General features: G+C 39.3%; 1 protein-coding gene across 1 annotated transcript in view; it reads left to right on the plus strand.

Annotated features, from left to right (window-relative positions):
• ITGA10 (integrin subunit alpha 10) overlaps positions 1 to 20,327 on the plus strand; it is an 837,220-nt gene that overhangs the window by 782,033 nt on the left and 34,860 nt on the right. The window contains exon 27 of the mRNA XM_044079978.1: positions 694 to 807. Coding sequence (XP_043935913.1) covers positions 694 to 807 — 114 coding nt within the window. The remainder of the gene's footprint in view (positions 1 to 693; positions 808 to 20,327) is intronic.

Consider the following 20,327-nt stretch of genomic DNA (forward strand, 5'->3'; position numbering starts at 1 on the left):
AAACTTACTCTTTATTCAGCAAGAAGTTACATTAGTGCACCTTTGTTTAAGTATTTCAGCTTTTCGCTGAGAGACATTTGCTGTCTCTACACCGCCTCCCCCCAAAAAAAAACACTACAATGGTTGCATCAAAGGTTTCAAAGAAATTAAGATGCTAAGCAACTTATTTGCCTGAGATGTGCTAATACCAATTAAATTACAATGGTGTGTATATATACTAATTATCTGGAGTACATTATTGTTTCATTGCAAACCTAATGGGGAATAAGCTCCATGTTTTTGACTACTCAAAATGTGATATCAGGGATACAATGCAATGTCATGTTGACAGCTGTTGTCTGTTATGTACAGAAAATAAATCATTAACTAGCAAATGAAACAAGTTACTCCTAACAGTTAAAACTGCATTCGAAACGGAGGTACATTATGTGGTCAGATGCCTTTTCCACCCACTCCATTTGAAAATATTAAATTAGTGTGTTATGGTTGTTTAATATTCAGCACAACTAGTGTGTGAAGGTGGCTGAATATTAGGATGGGAGAGGGAGCTGGAGAAAATGGAAAACAGTAGTGACATTCTTAGCTCCCGTAAAAACGAACCAAGTTATTGCTGTCTTGGTGAGAAGTCATTAAATGTTACACTTGTGTTAAATACCACGTCTCTTTTAACTTCAACCTTTTCTTTGTATACAGAACTGCAGCAACACACGATGTGACATAATTACCTGTTGGCTGAAAAGGCTCAATGGAAATGACGAGCGAATGATCCACGTTCGACGAGTGGTTCATGATGACTTTTTCAAAGCAGTGAGTTGAAGGAAAAATTGTTACATTTGATCTTCTTGATTTCTTCTCATCAGTTTCACTACTTTGATTAACCTCCAACTAAGCAGCTGAAACTTCAGATTTTATTTAGAATTTGTTCTACCAATTCAACTACATTTAACCTTCCCCAATCCCCCTCCCTAAATGCCCCCAAGACTTGAAATAATCCTTTAATAAAGAATGTTACACGGTTGAAGGACAGAACAGTCAGTTGTGTGGGGTTTGTAGGAACCAACCAACACTGCTCAGAAGTGACCGACATCCATCTTTGCCCAAGAAGGTTAAGGATGATAACTTGCCTGCATGGAGAAACAGTACATCAGTTTGCTGCTGGCACTCCTTGCAGTAACACCAATAACTTTGCTGCTGACTGTGGTCAGCTAGGAGGTAGTTGCACAGTGAAATGTGAGTTCCCTTTTCTTAATAAGGAGGAAATCCTCCAGACAGAAACATAGCTTTCCCATCTAGCACCTAGTGCTGTTCCCCAGTCTGGCACCCCTCAACTCTTAAGTTGAGCAACAAAAAAGTGCATTCCATGAGCTGCTGGTCCTCATTAAAGCAAAGTCTGCTTTCCCTGATCTGCTCCCCTCAAATCTAAACTGAAAAATAAAAATAAAAGTTCTCATACTTTAAGACAGAGAAAAAAGCTGTTTCTTTTGAAAATGTAGCAAACCACTTGCTATATTTATAACAAGTGAGTTCCTATATTTTATACCATACACAAAGTACTAAAGTGCTTAAGCCCTGGTCACAAATGTTCTTTAAGAATTCATTTCTGAATGACAGTAGTGCACACCTGACCACTCAGCATCTCCTGATCTTGCCCCCTAACCTTGCACCTGGGGCAGCTGGCCCCTTTGCTCTACCCAAGTTCTGTTTGCAGAGATCGGTAAAGCCTTGGCCCATGCAACCTAGGTTTGAGTAGTTAGTCTAGGCATGATGGAGCTGGTCAGCGGGTGAGAGGGTGATCCAATTGTTAGTGCACCCACAATGGGGAAGGGACCACAACTGCTTTCCCCACTGGATGGAAAGACTGCTCTTGCACATCAGATTGTCCGCAAACATGCGTGTCCCATGGGCATGCATTAGCAGAATTCATGGCTGTGGAAAGAAATGGAGTTATTAGTTAAGGCCCAATCATGCCACAGTGATGGCCAACCTCCTAGCCTTATTCTTACATCTATGGGGAATGAATGGGCCTATCAGCTCTTCACCAAATTACAAAACAAATGGACTAGAGGGCTTTCACTGTACTCTGAGAATCAATGGACTGCCCCCTTTTCCTTGCAGCGGAATACATAGGCTGACAGGACACTCAGAGATGGAGCTTCATGATAGTCCAGTCTTGGGGCACTAGAAAAATAATCCTACATGAGTAGAAATTCAACAGGAAATGTTTCTCAAGTATTACAGAGTGTTAGTGCACACCAGAGATGTAGATATTTGTCAACATAACTATGTTACTATCTATCCTCTGGTAGCAGTCTAAACCATACTTATAAGTAACACAGAAAATTAGCTCCATTCACATGCTTTTTATGCATATACTATCAGTGAAAGTGGCTTGCTGTGGTGCTTTTATGTATAAACTATCAGTGAAAGTGGCATGCTGTGGCACTGGTCCATGACTAAAAGCTCAAGCAGAAAAGATGTGAGACCAGCACAAAGATATGCATGTAATCATAACAGACTGGCTGGTTAATCATACAATCCATTAGTTTTAATCTCTCTAGCATACCAATGTTACCCCAAACCCTTAACGTAATAGATAGCTTCTATATATGAACATAACCTTGTAGGTATTAGTGACGCACAGTAAATGGGCAGATATAACAGCAATTTCACCTACTTAGACTTTAAGCTCTACTAAACGTAGTACACTTCTGCTGGCCACATATGCATTGAAGCAATTTTACAAGTAAGTAATGGTATTTGCTCTCCCAGAATATGTGGAGAACAATCAGTTAGCTACTGCCTTCCACTTGCATGGGCTGGACTAATACAGTTTATAGAATTTCTGTCTCCTTATACCAGTTTACCTGTTATATAAACTTCTAAGATTCAGCTCAGTGCAATGTCATGCATATGTCCAAAGCAAGAACATGTCAAATCAGCTAAATTAGTTTCAGCCAACATAAAATGTTCAAACACTGTTTACCAAAACTCCTTTTGCCATCAGTGGGGTTTGCTTCATTCTCCATGGCTGTGCAACCTTGAAACTGGTATATATATAAGTCAGGGTGATGTGGGAGATATCCCTTCCACATGGGGGAGGGGTGATGCATACTTGCTACCCTACAATGTTTGCTGAAGATAATTATTTTCTGAATTTTTTACATTTGCAGAAGTCACCTTCAGAGATGGCTCTGCTGACCTAAAAGAATCCCTGAGCAAAGGAGATACAGACCTTGGGAGTAACTCAAGAGGGATGGAATTAGTAAGGATCCACCCACTGCCTGAGACCTGGGTAATTTCAGGAAGCTGTATGTAGGTGCCCTATATCTGATCTTCTGAGTCCTCTTATGTGGGGCTGCTATCCAAATCACAAAAATTATTCAGGACTGGTATACCTTCATTCAAAATGTCATCAAAACCACAAGAAAAATGTTGTCAGTCTTTTCAACAGTACAGTCAGCAAAGTCCAAATCCATTCATTATTTTGATTTTCAGATTTACATTTTAATTGTAGTTTCCTCTATAATTTATAACACTCAATCTGTAGACAATACAGACATGGCAAAACAGTTGGTATAAATTTTAATTCTTTAGATAATACTGAAGAAATAGTCGTTAATTCACATCCAAATACATTTACCTCTGCTAAATCAAAAGTAATTTGAGAGCTCATCTCTATTAAAATGTTGGATGTTGAAACAAAACTTTCATTCTCCAAGTTAAAATGAACTTTCCAGTTATTCAGAATGTCTTTATAGGATAAATGTTTATCAACATTTATCAAGTCAGACTCTGCACTTACCTGTTTCCTGTATTCTGCTTCCCTTTTGTTGATTATACAGTTCTGCTCTTCTGGAACCACTGTTTCTTCATTTGCTTTATTTGAATGATAATATTGATTATACTATCCATTCTCCTCTCTCTTATCATATCCTCAGTGTACTTGAGTGAGCAGGATTTGTAGACTCTCTTAAAAGAAATCACAACACCCGTCATTAGTTTCAAAACCCTCTATGAAGATATTCTATAATCTCCTCTTCTTCACTTTTTATACTATCATTAATTTTCTTAGCATGCCTTAAAATCCATTATTTGACACACACTGTTTAATTTTAGATATACACTCCTTTATACAACACAGCCCCAAACAATTCTGGTCCTCCATAAACTCCATCTTCCACCCAGGTAAAGTCAGTACCCCTCCTCCTAACATCCCTCACTCCTCCAAAAATATTGCTACCTCATTCACCACACACTTCACACAGACCATACTTTCACTAGCTAAACAACACAACCCCCCTCCCCTCCAACCCACACCTTCAACTAGTAATCTCCCCACTGCCTTCTCTTTTTCTCCTGTACCTACCTCCAACATAAAAAAAAACTCTTAACTAAAGTTAAGCCCACCAAATTAGCAGCAGACAACCTCCCAAGTGAATACCTACAAATCACAGCTGATGCTCTGGCCTACCCAGTATCCATCTTGATTAACCAATCTCTGTCAGAAAGTTATGTTCCCACACTGTGGAAAGTATCACATATAATTCCTCTCCACAAAGACGGCCCCATCCACAGAACTAACCATTTAACGCTCCATAGCTATTCTCTCTCCACTCTCCAAAATACTAGAGAGATGCATACACTCTCAGGTCTCAGACTACCTCCTTACTAACAACCTCATTTCCAATACTCAGCATGGTTTCCAACCAAACCATAGCACCACCACTGCCTTACTCTCCTTTACTAACACTATCCTTCAGCATAAAAACAATGGGTATCTCTCCTCTGCTACTTTCCTAGACCTATCAAAAGCATTTGACATGGTCCCACACAAACAACTCATTTCTGTCCTCAATAACCTATCCTTCTCTCAATCAGTCACCAACTGGTTTCAGAGTTACCTGTCTGACCGCCAACAATCCGTTGTATGGCAGAATGACATATCTCCCCAACTACCTGTCTCCATAGGGATTCCCCAAGGATCCATCCTTGGACCCCTACTCTTCTCTGTTTTCACCAATAATCTAGCCTCTGCCACCAAACATGGTACACTCATACAATACGCAGATGACTCAACCATCATCTTCTCAGCCCAGTCCCTACCCAAACTTCAAAAAGTCACACAGGAAGCCTTTTCCTCTGTTGAAACTTGGTTATCCGATGCCCAATTAATATTCAACCCAAACAAAACTAAACTACTCATCTTCCAACCCACCAAACATACTCCAAACAACTCTCACTTTAACATCACAGCAAAAGACAACACCACTATATACCCAACGGAACACACCAAATTGCTAGGAGTGGAAATAGACAATAAACTAAAATTTGACATTCACATATCCATGACCATAAAAAAAGTCCACAAAAAAACTAGGAGCGTTACACAGAAATAAGCAACTTCTCACCAAAGCAGCAAAGATTTCAATAGCAAATTCCCACCTTATCTCCACCCTACTTTATGCCTCTCTAATATATACCAAACTAAGGCAATGTGATCTAAACAAGCTAGAGACCTGCTACAACAAAATTGCCAAATTTGCCACAGGGGCATCCTACCGTAGTTACCACTGTCTCTCACTTGCTGAACTGGGCTGGCTTGAACTCCCTCACCTCCTTCAATGGTATCAACTCTCACTAGTAAACCATCCACTAAATGTCCCATCCCTCCAGAATCTACTCCAACCCTATCACACCACCAGACCACTAAGATCCAGCAACAAAAATCACTTGCAGATCACTAAAGCCAATAACTCTGCTGGTGAAGCACTATTCTCTTGCGCCATAACCAAATTATTGAACTCCTTCCCACTCACAATTACCTCCGTACCATCATGCACCCACTTCAAAACTTTAGTAAAAGCGCACCTAAAAACATGCTGGCTATGCCCTTGCAACTTCCACTCTGCTATTACCCACCCCATCCAACCACTACCTTTCTTTCCACCCCACTAACTACCTTGATTATATCAAGCTCAGATGCTCTTAAGCTTAGTACTTATTTTACAACAGGAACTTCTTATTGTAACATCTGTTAATGTCTGTTATGTACTTCGCAGATAAAGATTCTAGTTGTCTACTGATGTACTATGTTCTTCATCTGTAAATATGTTTGTAATTAATTGCTATGTTAATCAAATTGTTAATCGCTATGCAATCCAATGTAACTACTGTCTGTTTATTTTAACTGTGGAGCTTTTCTCCCCGGGCCTCCGATGAAAATGGACCTACGTCCAGTCGGACACTCCCGGTCAACAAATGTAAATAAATAAATAAAATATTCCAGCAGCCAGCTTATCCTCTTAGCAATGTCTCTGAATCTGAGTCTATTTTAATGCACTTTCCTGTGCTACATTTACTCATTGCTTTTAAATGCTTCTTCATTGGGGTCTCTTTCCATAAATGGTACAGACAGAATATTAAATGCTCAGAATCAAGCTGAGTTATATACAAATCCTTATATTTAATCACCGTTATAAAGTTTGAATATAAGCTGATGTCCAGTAACATCAGCTGTTTAATTTATCCATTAACACCTTTGTATTACTACTCATTTTCAATTCAGCATTTGGATCAAAAGATGCAAATAGTCACAGACGACTTTTATCGTGATCCACACACATTGTTTCTGTTATATCCACTTGGCCTGCACTCACTGTCACTCCGTTACTGTTTACAGATAACAAAAAATATCGAAGGTTTTCTTAGTTTCCACTCTGATTTCCCCTTAACAATTAATGGAATTCATCACTACTTATCTTGATTTTGATCCTCCTCCTTGTTGCAGCAGTGCTTCAAATACCTATTCCCTTCTCGCCTTCCCATACTTCTCAGAGGGACAGCTGCTATTTCAAAATCATGTAAATCACCCACTCTATAACTTGCTAACTGTCTTATTAAAATCACTTCCCATCAGCTCTCCCCTGATGGCATGCTGTTGGGACTTGACAATCCCATCCACCTGCATGGCAAGCCAGAATACCAGTAGTCTTTAACTTTATTACTTGATATACCAGTATGACTCATTAATTCACAGATGATGAATACCAAGAAAATCTGCACACTCTGCATTGGACCATTTAACCATAACCCTAGTTCATCACCCTTTCTTGTGGTCATCAATCCTCCCCTCCAAAAAAAATTCATAAAGGAAAGAGAATAGTGGAAAAAGCAACTCTCAACTGAGCTGGGAAACAAAAAAAAAAGTAAATACCTTCCATCAAATCATGCCCAAGTCAAGGACTGGAAAGTTATTCACTGGCTGGTGTCAAAGGAAAAAGATTTATTTATTATTTGCTGACCAGGAAAGTCTGACTAGGACAGAGCCTACTTTCAGCTGAGGCCCAGATGCATGTCTTTGAAATGTGGGAGGAAATCAGAGTACCCAGGGGAAACCCACACAAATACAGGGAGGACATGCAGACTCTGCACAGAAGGTACCCCAGCTGAGAATTGAACCAGAGAACCTCTTGCTGTGAGGCAACAACATTAACCACTGCACCACTCCTTTACTTACTTTACTTCTCTTTTGCTTTACATATGTCATCTACTCACATGAACGTAGAAACTTCCCTGGAAGTTTTAGCTATAAATCCATTATTATAGTTGCACCCCATACCATTCAATTTCAGCACCATAAAAATGTAGCTAATTAACTCTCAGGTTCAGGTATGAGGTGGCACCATTATCAAAAGGTCATCTTATTCCTCTTCAACTCTAAGAAACAGAAAAGCAGCCAACAAGTATAATACTAAACTAGCAAATATTTCATTATCTCTGGCTCCCATCACTAATAATACTACTACTACTACTACTACTAATAATAATAAAAATAATAATACAATTTGTCCTATACTACCATCCATACCACTGCTAGAGCCACAAAATCATATCAGGCTGCTGAACTACAGGCCATTCTACAACAGTCCACATGTCTTTCTATCCTTTTTAAATCTTCAATAGTCATCATGCATCCATCTTTATCCCATTATAACATAATTTACACAGCTTCATATCTTCCCTGCATTTTCTTATTGAATTCTGTCCAGGTGTAACTAAAGAATAGCTTTCCATGCAGCAGGTAAAATTGCTCAATAATCCTTCCAACAAATTATTCCAGTGATACAGTCAACATAATATAGGTTCAGAGGTAAGTACTAGACTAGCTGCCCTTGTAGGCCATTTTAAGTCTAGCTAGTCTCCATTTTTGTGCATAAAATAACCTACTCCATTTGGTTATAGATTGCCCTTACACATCCCATGGTTGATTTATTTATTTATTTTGATTTATTTTACATTTGTTGACCAGGATAGTCCAACTGGATTAATGTCCATTTTCAGTGAAGAGCCGGGGAGAAAAGCTCCAAGGTAAACAGATAAGTAATAACAAAGAAGGCATATTACCAAGGTAGACAGATAAGTAAAAACAAAGAAGACATATTACAGATGAGATATTTACAAACAACATAAGCAGACATGAATAGACAATATCACAAGTTCGAGTTACCCCTGGTAACAGTCAGGGGAAAAAATAAACAGTAATTTGATTAATAGATTATAAACATTCATGGTGAGAGTTAGCCAGGCTTGTTACAGTGGCAAAGCCAGTTTAGTGCCAGATGTTGTTTGAGTTTAGCTTTGAATTGGGATAGGGAGGAGAGCAAAGTAATGTCAGCTGGAAGGAGGTTCCATGCTCTGCCTGCAGAGTTTGCAAAGAGGGAGTCACCGGCTACATTGTTAATTTTAATTGTCTTAATTTGTAGTCTGTTTGAGGATCAGAGCAGTCTTGGATTGTTGTAGGGGGTGATAATATTTTTAAGAGCTGGAGTGTTATCTGGATAATACAGGATTTTATTAGCCATAATCAAAAGTTATATTGGATTAGACTGGGAAGTTCTAGCCACCCAAGCTGTTTAAGGTTGATGCAATGGTGTGTTCTAAGAGGTAGGCCAGTGGCAAATGTGATTGTAACAGATTGAGAGTCTATTTAGTAGAGTTTTATTTAGATTAGAGAGAAGGGGGGATGCATATAAAAGTGTTGAAAGCAGGTGGGAGCGAGCTATGCCAACAAAAGCTGGAGGGGTTAGGAAGGTTTTTATTCTATACAGTGACCCAAGTTTTTTATTGATGGTTTTGATCGTTTGGTTTACATGAACGTCACATTTTAGGTTATTATCAATTATTACTCCTTACAGTTTTGTAAAGGAGTCAAGGGTGATTATTGTGCCATCTTTTGCATTTATGGTTGAGGTAAATGGTGTGGACCTTTGTGTTGAAGAGAATAACAGCATTTTAGTTTTTTAGGGGGATTTAGCAACAGTCGATGTTGGGAGAGCTAGTTTTCTATAGTATTAAAGGTGGACTGGGTAACAGGCCTTTAATTCTGAGGGAGATGTGGCTGAGCAGATCAAGGTGGAATAATCAGTGTATTGGATACAGCTGACATTCAGGATGACTGTATATAGGTTGTTTATAAAGATGGAAAACAGTAGGGGTCCTAATATGGAGCCTTGTGGCACTCCAAGGGTGTTAGGTAATAGGTTGGAGAGCTTGTTCTGCCAGAGAACAGCCTGCTGCCTCCCATTGAGGTAGGATTTAAACCATTAAATGGCACTGAAATTTAGACAGAAAGATTGCAGGGTGTTAATCAAAAGTTGGTGATCCACCATGTCAAATGCCTTTGAAAGATCCAAAAAGTGGGCTATTTCATTGTTGTTACGATTATTATTAATGGTCTTGGTAAACACTAGTAGGGCTGTGGTTGTGCTGTGGTGTGGACAGAAGCTATGTTGGGTATCAGCCATGAGGTGATTCTGAATTAAGTGGTGCATGAGTTGTTTGTGTATACATTTTTCCATAATTTTAGCTAGTGGTATAGCTATCAGTCTGTAGTTGGAAAATTCTGTGGAGGAACCTCCTTTATGTAGTGGGATTACATAGGATGTTTTCCAAATGGTGGAAATTTTAGCCTCTGCTATGGTGTGGTTAATTAGCATAGATACTGGATAGGCTATGGCATCAGCTAATTTTTGAAGGCACTCAGCAGGGAGTTGATCAGCTGAGAGTGTGGTGGGTTTTAATTTTTTGAGCAAGGTATGGATAAGTGATATATTACCCCTAAGAGTAACTGGGATCATACCATAGATAATTTGAGGGGACTCGTGCATGGGATAAAGTATTTAGAAGCTGACTGTGTCCATCAGTAGTACAGGGGCAGTCCTGGGGTAAATATTCTGTTTCCCATCCATATATCTAACTTATGCTTAAATATAGACAGGTATAAACTTTGTTTTATGTGAATGGAAAGTCTGTCCCACAGCAGCAGTATCATCTGTGAGATATACCTGCCCCTCCAAATCATTCTTTTGATGTTGCAGAAAAGGTTTAGGTCCTTAGACAAACTATTTCTGATGCCATTTGACTTGCTGATGTATAGTAAATTCAACAGTAGTGGGTCAGAGGATGCCTTGTATACCAGACACAGATCATATCTTAGCCTGTAGGATACCAGTTATAGTGACAGGGCTTTGAGTCAGTCCATGTAGGACATGTTTTCTAGGTCTTATATCCTTTTAGTAAGGTTTCTCTGTGGGCATTCCAGCTGTTATATGTGTCTATATAAATACATGCCAAAATGGCATTATATTCAATGACTAGCCTAATGAGGGCTGAGTAAAGGGGGACAACAGCATCCCTATCTACACACAATCACTTTGTTTATAAGCTGTGGAATATAGTAGGACTTTCTTACAATAATGGACACATGTTATGTCACTGTCCACTTAAGTTCCCAAATCCCGAACAATTGGATTAACTCTTAGGGGCTTACTGTCAATGCAGTATTTCCCTGGGGTAGATGACTTCCCAAAGGATACAATAATAGATTTTTAGCATTTTATTTTCAGTCCATGTTTTTGGCACCAGTTATTTATTTGAGACAAACCTTCCTGCAAGATGGAAAAGTCATATGGGGATTCAATGACTGCTCCCAGTTTGCAGACATCTGCAAATTTAGTCAGCCAGAGCCCTTTGGTATTGGCTTTTACTTCAGAAAAGTAGAAGCCAAACAGGAGAGATCCCAACACAGAACCCTGGGGGACTCCACTGGTGACTGGTCTGTTTGTCGAGGTTACTTCTGTATTTTGATTATCTGTGTTCTATCTGTGAACCTGTTGACAATCCAACAGGTGATGTAGGGGTTTATTCCCAGTTTATTTACCATTTCTTCTCTGCCTGAGTGGGGAATTTCTGGTGTATAACTCCTTCAACACAATGATAAAAATAAAGTCACACTTAATTTTGTAAATAACTGCCCTGATTCTTAAATAGCCAGCTATGGTGAGCAACCCTTAATACCTATTATATTTTTTAACAGAACAATTTCATATAGAGTCCAGTATCCTTAACTTATTGTTATCAACAAGCATGCACACATTCACTTTGTAAACACCAACCTACCCTGAGACACATACATACATTGTTAATCTCTGACAATTTAAACATGAATATCACATTTTAAATCAGTCTGCATTTAAAAATAGTTACAGCAGAGTCTATGGTAAAACAAAACTCCAGTAATTATTCAGTAACAATTTTGCAAAACCACATGTAAGCAAAGATACAAAAGTCATTATATTAAAATCAGTCGTAACATACTGATAAGACACAGTCCCAAAGTACCACTAATCAAGTCATATTTTATTCCCTCTAATACCCCCTCCACTTAATTGATGTAATAAAAACATTAATATTGCATTTTAAATGCTTAATGCCTGAAGACTTATAACATAGCTGCATGAAGAATGGAAATTTAAAATCCTAAGAACATAATCATAGGAAAGTGTAATGAGTAGGACCATCAATAACAATAACATAACCACCACTAGCACCAAACCCTTAGTGAGTCCTGAGCAGTTAACCAAAAAAAATATCGTCAGGTTTGACAACCAAACCTCAGAAACTCTAAAACCGTAAACAGAGTATAAAGGATTAATCCAGATAAAATCACTTTAGCTAGCAGATCTAGGAGATTCTGTCTCTCTGATACCCTCCTGTGGTAGGAATAAAGACACCTTGCTGAAGGTTCCAGTAGTTTATTCAGATAAGTAGGTAGATGGATGAGTGTTCTTGTTCTAATGTTCATGCTCCCACAGGGAGGCCTGGATCTGCTAGCTAAAGTGATTTTATCTGGACTAATTCTTTATGCTTTGTTTCTTGTTAATCCTGTCACCCTCTGGGTCACAGGTAGGATACCAGACTTCATTTGAGTCCTCTGGATTACCTCTGTAAATGAAACTGTAGGAAGTTGGATCTGCTTGCTATAAATTAATGGTAGCTGTGCCACAAATGCAACACTAGAACTTTGGCATTCATTTATGAAGCCTGGCAATGTCAGTGCTGCATTCCTGAGCCATCAGCATCTGTAAAATTGTGTTTTCTAATGATTTACACTCCACCCTAGTTACAGCTCTGAGCGGAAACACTTCAGCCTACCACTTTACATGATAGTTTTCCTTTCGGACAGATATAGACCATTTTATCAGTACAGGTCTGCATCCCTTTTGGTGGGTCATAGTCTTTAGTGAAGCCAAAAGTTTGAGTTTCACCCCAGCTAGAACAACTTGTGCCACAAGATGTGTCTCACAACAGCATTGCACATGACATAGGCAGGCAGTGCTTCACAGAATATAGCCATTTGCTACCTGCCTAAAGCTCCTCCCTAAATCTTTAGCATCCTACATCATTTTGAACTCTTTCTTTACCAGCTTATCTATTTCTGTACATGTAGTAACAGTCATCTTCCTACTGAATACAGCTGTGTCTCTGATACTAATGATTTGCTCCCTGATACTCCTAGCTATAACATCAGACGAGTACATTATCTCACTGGCCACTCCATCCCTTCAGTCTATTCTTCTAAGAATGGAGTTGTACAGCGATATTATTTCTTTTTCCTATGATATCCCTTGCCACTCTCCTGTGGATTTCAACTCTGAAGAAATCCAACACCTTTTCTGGTCTCTGCTAACAATGCTTTGTTAAAGGTATCAACCTATTCCAGAATTACTTAAGTAGACTGGAGAGTTATTACCATAGGATGCAACACTTTTTCATCATATTGACCTTTGCAAGATCCCACTGTGGTCCAGCTATGCCTCATACAAGAAACACTCTAGTTAGTAATGGTTGTCTTCATGGGTCCCTATCACTTTTTCGAACAAACTCTTTATTGAATACCTCTTTGTTTAACTTTATCTAGTGAATTTTAATCCATCAAATGCTCGTTTTAACAATTTTTTTCCCAGGGAGAAAAACTATATGACCATCATTGGGAGTTTGCCCTATTCCCCATGGTACTGCAATCTCAGAGTTGGTATATTTAGTAAGGGGGGGGGTGCAGCTCCCCACATTGGGTGGTGTGGGGGGCACAGACCCCTACCTGGGTGAGTTTTAAATTTTGTGGGTTATGTGATGTTCGCTAGGTTGGCAAACTATTTTTTCCCTCAGAAAAAAATTTGCTAACATGAGAGCTCAGTGGATTAAGTCATGCTGAATAAAGTTCGACGAAGACGTATTTGATAAATAGTTTTTTCGACAAAGTGATATAGACCTGGTCTTCATCATCCATGGGCAGGAAAGAATATCATCAGAATCCTGTCTAGCTCTGTTCTGAATTCAACAATCATCACCAACATCCTACTAAAGGTACCTGAGACAGAGACCTGTGTCGACCTCACACACACACACACACACACACACACACACACACACACACACACACACACACACACACACACACACACACACACACACACACACACACACACACACACACACACACACACACCAGCTGTAGCTGAGGCACTAAAAAGCAATCTTCCCAAACCTCAAAGATGACTTTAAGCCTGTAAACTGCAACTTCTATCCTTCATCTTTAAAGCACTCAACAAAAGCAGCACTAGACACCACACATGCACCTGCACCCAGTGGAGCCCCAATGGCAAAGCCCATAAAACAAGCAAAGACATTACCCAGGACTCATGTCTCAGGAGACTCCTTTGTATGACACATGCATGCCCCACTCACCAGACTGATCAAGACGATAACTGTTAGCTGCTTATCTGGAGTCAGGAACTGCCAAGTTATGCACACACACACAAGTCACTACACCACAGGTACAAGTATGATCCTGTAATAGGCCATGTAGACATTAATGACCCGAGACTTACCTCCCTGGATTATACAGCTGTACTCGGTTGCATACCGCTTACTCAGAGGTGATCTCTGCCTGACATACAAGGCCATGTCCAACCAAGAATTGATGGACATTCTCCACCTAAAAAAAAACAAATCCCAAGAGTCACACGCTCTAGGGATCTAAACCTCACCACAATGATAAATAGGACATGCTGGAGGGATAGATTCCTGTCCCAGAGACTCCCCCATGCTTTGGAACAGGATTTCAATCTACATTAGGCAGAGCCGCTCACTAACACTCTTCAAGGGAAACCCTGACGAGTGGATGGAAAACAGAAAATTTACCCTGGGATTCACTGCAGTGGCTCTGCTGGACAGAGGCATAGGGAACTAATGGGTCTGCTGGACAGAGGCACAGGGAACAAATCTAAGGGGGCGGCGAAAGCCAACACATTCTGGCTAGGCTTATAGATGCTCACAGGCAGATAGCCTAGTGCTTACCTATGAACCTATGGAGCAGCACTACTTTCTGCAGAATACCTTCCTTAAAACTACTGTATCAAAACCCTGTTAGCATACCAACCCCCATTATCTGCAATTCTTGAGCACCGACTTTTTATATGAATGTTGTCATCTGCTTACTTTGCATTTTCAGTTAGTTTTGGTGATATGCTGAGACTCGGTATTCAACACCCAGCATCAGTAGAAGTGATCCAGACTGTAGTATAGAGTGCAACTCTCAATGTCCACAGTCTTCAGATATAAAGTGCACCTAAGGAGTATATATATGGTTGACGTGTGCATTTTTTTTTTAAATATATCCAAAGAAAAATATTAATAAATATTCATAATGAAACACATAAAATTCATTCAGGATGGAGTAATATAACCCATCTGTGGAGTTGTGTGCTGCCTATATTGAAAAAAAATAAATTTATTTATTTATTTATTTTTGCTGTTAATGGCATTGCTAATGATAAGCATATGGAAACAATCATTTAGTGGGTGTTTCAACTTATGGGTTACTACAAAATTTGGTTCAGTCATAATAACCATAAGGTAAACCACACAAGTAAAATTTTATGGATATTCTAAACAGAAATGATTGAATATGGTGTTAAGGTAAATAATATTGCAAAGACAAACAAACAGAATATCTGGCCATACTAATAAAATATTTTTTCCAAATCACAGCTCATGAGGGGGATCAAGAATTTTCTAACATGATCCCAAAGAAGTTAAACAAAGACAAGCTTTTTATAACTTAAAAGACATTAGGTACAACACGAGGCACACATGGTATGATAACATTTTAGCAAATCAGGATTTTACAGCTACTCATGCTGTTCACATGAAAAGTATATGGTGAGCATATAATTATTCTGTTATTAAATAAGGAGAGATGCATCCAGTTCACATATTGGTCTCTGTTTACCATCTTACAATGAATTTTTGTACTTGTGAGAACTGCATTAGAATATGTTATGGCATAGACCCCTCTGGCATCTTCATGGTACTTCATATAGCTATCTACTCCCTTTGTTTGATTTAGTAACACAGCTACAGAATTTGCCTTTAGATAGAAAACATATGCTGGTTATTTTATTTGTTACAATAACAGGAAATTAATTTCATCTCAATGGGTTGAGTACATTTCAATACATTTTTAACCACTCAGAAATTATAGAATATAAAAAAAAACTTGTATTTGCTTTAATATGCATTCTTTATTCCCATTACAATGGTAAAAATGTTACCTTAATTATTGTTAACAGAAGGCCAATGAATATGTGACTTAGCAGGTTGCTGAGTTGAAACAATGTACATTTAACCGTGAATTTGGAAGAAATATGGGTGAAGCAATAACAGAAATACTTGTTAGTGACATTTACAGCAAAGCTTGTCATAAAAAGCTACTATCTGAACTGGAATTGCAGGAGTATGGAAACAGCAGACAGCGGTAACAAACAAAAAAATTCATCTCTATATTTCTAATAAATGATAATGACACAGGCATGAAAGCTAATACTGAGGCAGTACTGTCACATTATGTCTGAGAAAAATGTTTCTTTATCAGTATCCAAAGAAATCACTACAAACCACAGCCGTTAAAATATGTAACATTAAAAAAGTATTGCTTCTTGTTCACATTATGGCTATAGTACACAATAAAAGAACCTTTGCCTCTAGTTGTTGTCAAAGAAGATATCCTTGCTTTGTGTGAGAGGAGTGTGTGTTAAAATGGAAACAGCTAAACCTTGACAGGCAATTTGCAGAGTCCATTAGTCATTAAAGGACATACTGGAAATGCATGCCAAAGAATTTTAAGATCAGCCAAGCTCACTGAATAGTGCAAAAGCCATTTTGGTGAATTCATGTGCTTCTCAGTAATTTTATAAGAGTCTTTCCCCATTATTTGAAATGAAAGAGACTTGATAAAGAGTTAGTAAAGCTAGACAGAAAAAATATTTCAGTCTATTGAAACACAGAGAATGGTTTGCACCTCTTATTACTATAGGAAACAAGGACAATTCAATTCAGTTCAATTTGTGTAGTAATTAGAACGTAAGAGAACTAAAATTCTAAAATGGAAGAAAATCTAAAGGTGTTACTGCTCAATGCTAGGAGTCTAAACAAAAAACTCCATTCCCTAGAAGCTCTCTTTACCCTAGAGAATGCTGATGTCTGTGCGGTCACTGAGATGTGGTTTAAAGCCGCAGAGAGCACACCAACAGTGCAAGGATATAATGCCTTCCACACATTTAGGCCAGCTACTTCACAGGCAGGGACCAAAGGTGGAGGTGTCTCTATTTACATAAAAAATAAATACAATTTAAGGCTGGTCAAACAGGACAATGCACTTGAGCTGCTCCATGTTCAAATCACCATAGGTAAAATCCAATACCACTTTCTTGCAAGCTATAGGTCCCCCTCAATGACCCAGGAAACCCGTACCATGTATTTAAACTTCTTAGAAACATTAACCATCCAACCCAATACCATATTCATGGGTGACTTTAATTACTCACTGTTAACTGGGAATCCTATAAGAAACCAGGGTCTATATTATAATAGTGAAACTCCCTTTAAGCAAACATGAAAACACCGACATGTATTGTGCGAACCGTGAATATGCTGAACATACTAAACCACGAAATACAAAATGTCGAATCCCCATTGTCGGCCAACTCCACCTCCCACTACATACTGCCTACCCAAACAAAATAAATAAACCACATATATACACTAACCAAAACCCTACTTCTAACCCTAAAGTAAAACACCAAAACCCTAAGTCTAACCCTACACTAAACCTTACATACATTACTATCTGTGCACTTACCTTAACCCGCACCCTATCCCTAAGGTCCATAACTATCACACACTTACCCTATAGCGATATACCAAAACAAAACAAATAATCCACACACATACATTTAACAAAACCCTAATTCTAACCTTACACTAAACCTTACATACATTACCTATCTATGCACTTACCTTAACCCGCACCCTAACCCTAAGGTCCGTAACTATCGCACGCTTACCTTATGGAGCTGTACCACAGATGGGCCAACCATGACACTTCAACTTTTTGGAGTTCATGGTTTAGTACATTCGACATAATCGCATTTCGCGCAATACATGTCAGTGTTTTCGCATTCGCTTAAAAGGATTTTCGGTATTATAATATAGACCCACAAAACCAAATGTGCATGCACAGAGATTCCTGGATTTTGTAAACACAAACTCCCTGGACCAGAGAGTCAATACACCAACCACGGGTGCAACCATACTGGATCTGGTCCTCACTAATATGGGAGATTGCTGCACACCCCTTACTGTAATGCCTTCCCTGGTAAAGTCAGACCACAAAATGGTCTCCTTTGAAGTAAAAATAAAACCTGGACTCCCAGCTAAACCTGGAATATTCAAGAACTATTCTAAGGCTAACCTGCTGCTATTAAGTGAGAACCTGGCAAAATTTCAAGCCCCCATAAACCCTGAGAACACTTTTGTCTATGAAGAACTGTTCACAGAAACCCTGTACAAGCATATTAATAGCAGCATAGAGACACCCACCAGGAAGAAGTAAAGAACTAACTCAAAAAACAAGCCACCCTGGTGGAATCACAAAATCAACTGGCTGTATAACAGGAGGAAGAAAATCATGGCAAAAATTAGGAGGTGTAGCACCCAGCATGACAAAAGCACTCTCATCAAATTAAACAAACAACTCAGAGGACAAATAAAGTCTACCAAAGTCAAATTTGAGGTAAGTTTGGCCTCCCAGGCCAAAGACAACCACAAAGTATTCTTAGCTATGGCCACAAACTCAAAGGCAATACACAGTTGTGTGCAGAGCTCATTGTAAATGCAGTCACCTATACTAAGCCGGAACATATAGCAAACCTCCTGGCTGGTAAATTTAGCTCCAACTTTACTCCTCTCTCCTCCTCAACCTTCCCTCAGGAAATATCATCAAGTATAACCCCCCCCCTACTATCACTAGGGAACAGGTCCTTAATGCGCTCTCTAAGACAAAGAACAAAAAAAGCATAAAACATGCCCTATCAAGGCCTCTGGAATTACAATTTAACTGTTACCTCCAAACAGGTTTCTTGCCTCATGAATGGAGAATGGCAACAGTCTTCCCTCTGCACAAAGGTGGGCCATCTCCACACTCTGGAAACAACAGACCCATAAGTCTCACTAGTCTTATATGTAAAGCCATTGAAAGAAATCTCATCCAGATGATCAAACAAGATATAGTAAACCTCCAGACACTGGATCCAACCCAGTTTGGTTTTGTCAAGAGCAGATCATGCCTACTCAACCTGGTGGACTAATTTAAGAAGGTCACCAAAGCAATGGATGAGGGCAAAATCATTCACACTGCCTAACTTGACCTGGCCAAGGCATTTGACACAATACCCCATTTGTGCATTACCAACAAACTCAAGAGGTTAGGTACAGACTTGTATGTCACCCAGTGGATAGTCAACTGGCTCACAGACAGGACCCAGGAAGTTAGAACTGGGGAGTTCACCTCTACAAAGAGGCCAGTCACAAGTGGCGTCCCTTGGGGATCAGTTCTTGGACCACTCCTTTTTGGCATTTACTTCTCAGAAGTCACAGCCAATGTCAGTGATCTCTAGATGACTAAATTTGCAGATGATTGCAAATTAGGAGCTGTCATTGAATCTCACACTGACACAAATGTTTTCCAGGAGAGGCTGACACAGACAAACAACTGGTGCCAGAGCCATGGACTAAAACTAAATGCCAAAACATGCATAATAGTATCCTTTGGGAAGTCATCCAGCCCTGGTAACTATCATAATGACAACACACCTCTTAGAGTTGACCCAGTAGTCAGGGACTTAGGGACACACATAGATAGTAATCCAGCCTTTGATCATCACGTTCCTACAGAGATGAGGAAATCATTCTATATTGTGGAACTTATAAACAAAGGTATGGCATCTATGTCCAAGGAAGTCATTGTTCAACTGTATTTGGCATTCATCACACCTATCACTGAGTACAATGCCCACTTTGGTATGTACCTAACCAGTCATATCCAACAATTAGAACATCCACAGAGGTTCCTCACTAAAAGAATACAGGGCATAAGTAATATGTCCTGTACAGACCACCTCAAGGCCCTATCCCTGTATTCTGTCTCCTACAGGCTTTTGAGGGGTGATCTATGTCGTGCATACAGAGCATTGTCAGACCCCAGTCTGATGGACCTCCTGCATATCCACAAAGCAAACAGCACCAGAATTAGCCATTCTAAAGACTTAAGCCTTGCCTGTGATATAAATAAGACCTGCTGGAGAGAGGGGTATCTATCCCAGAGACTACCCTGTCTATGGAACAGGCTCCTCATCTATGTGAAGCAGAGTTTATCCCTAACCCAATTCAAGTGCAATTTGGACAATTGGATGGGAAACCGGAAATTCATTCTATGGTTTGGCACCTATGTCTCTAATGAACAGGTAATCTGCAAATGGTTCATCTCCCAGACCCATGCTTACACTTATCAAGGGTATCAGAACTCGTCAGAGATTTGGGATGCATGGCTCGGCTTAAAAAGGCCCTTGTGGTTATTAGCCTAGTAAACA

Source organism: Protopterus annectens, chromosome 8.part0 (assembly GCF_019279795.1).
Source record: "Protopterus annectens isolate FY-2018-M chromosome 8.part0, PAN1.0, whole genome shotgun sequence".
Classification (NCBI taxonomy): Eukaryota; Metazoa; Chordata; order Ceratodontiformes; family Protopteridae; genus Protopterus; species Protopterus annectens.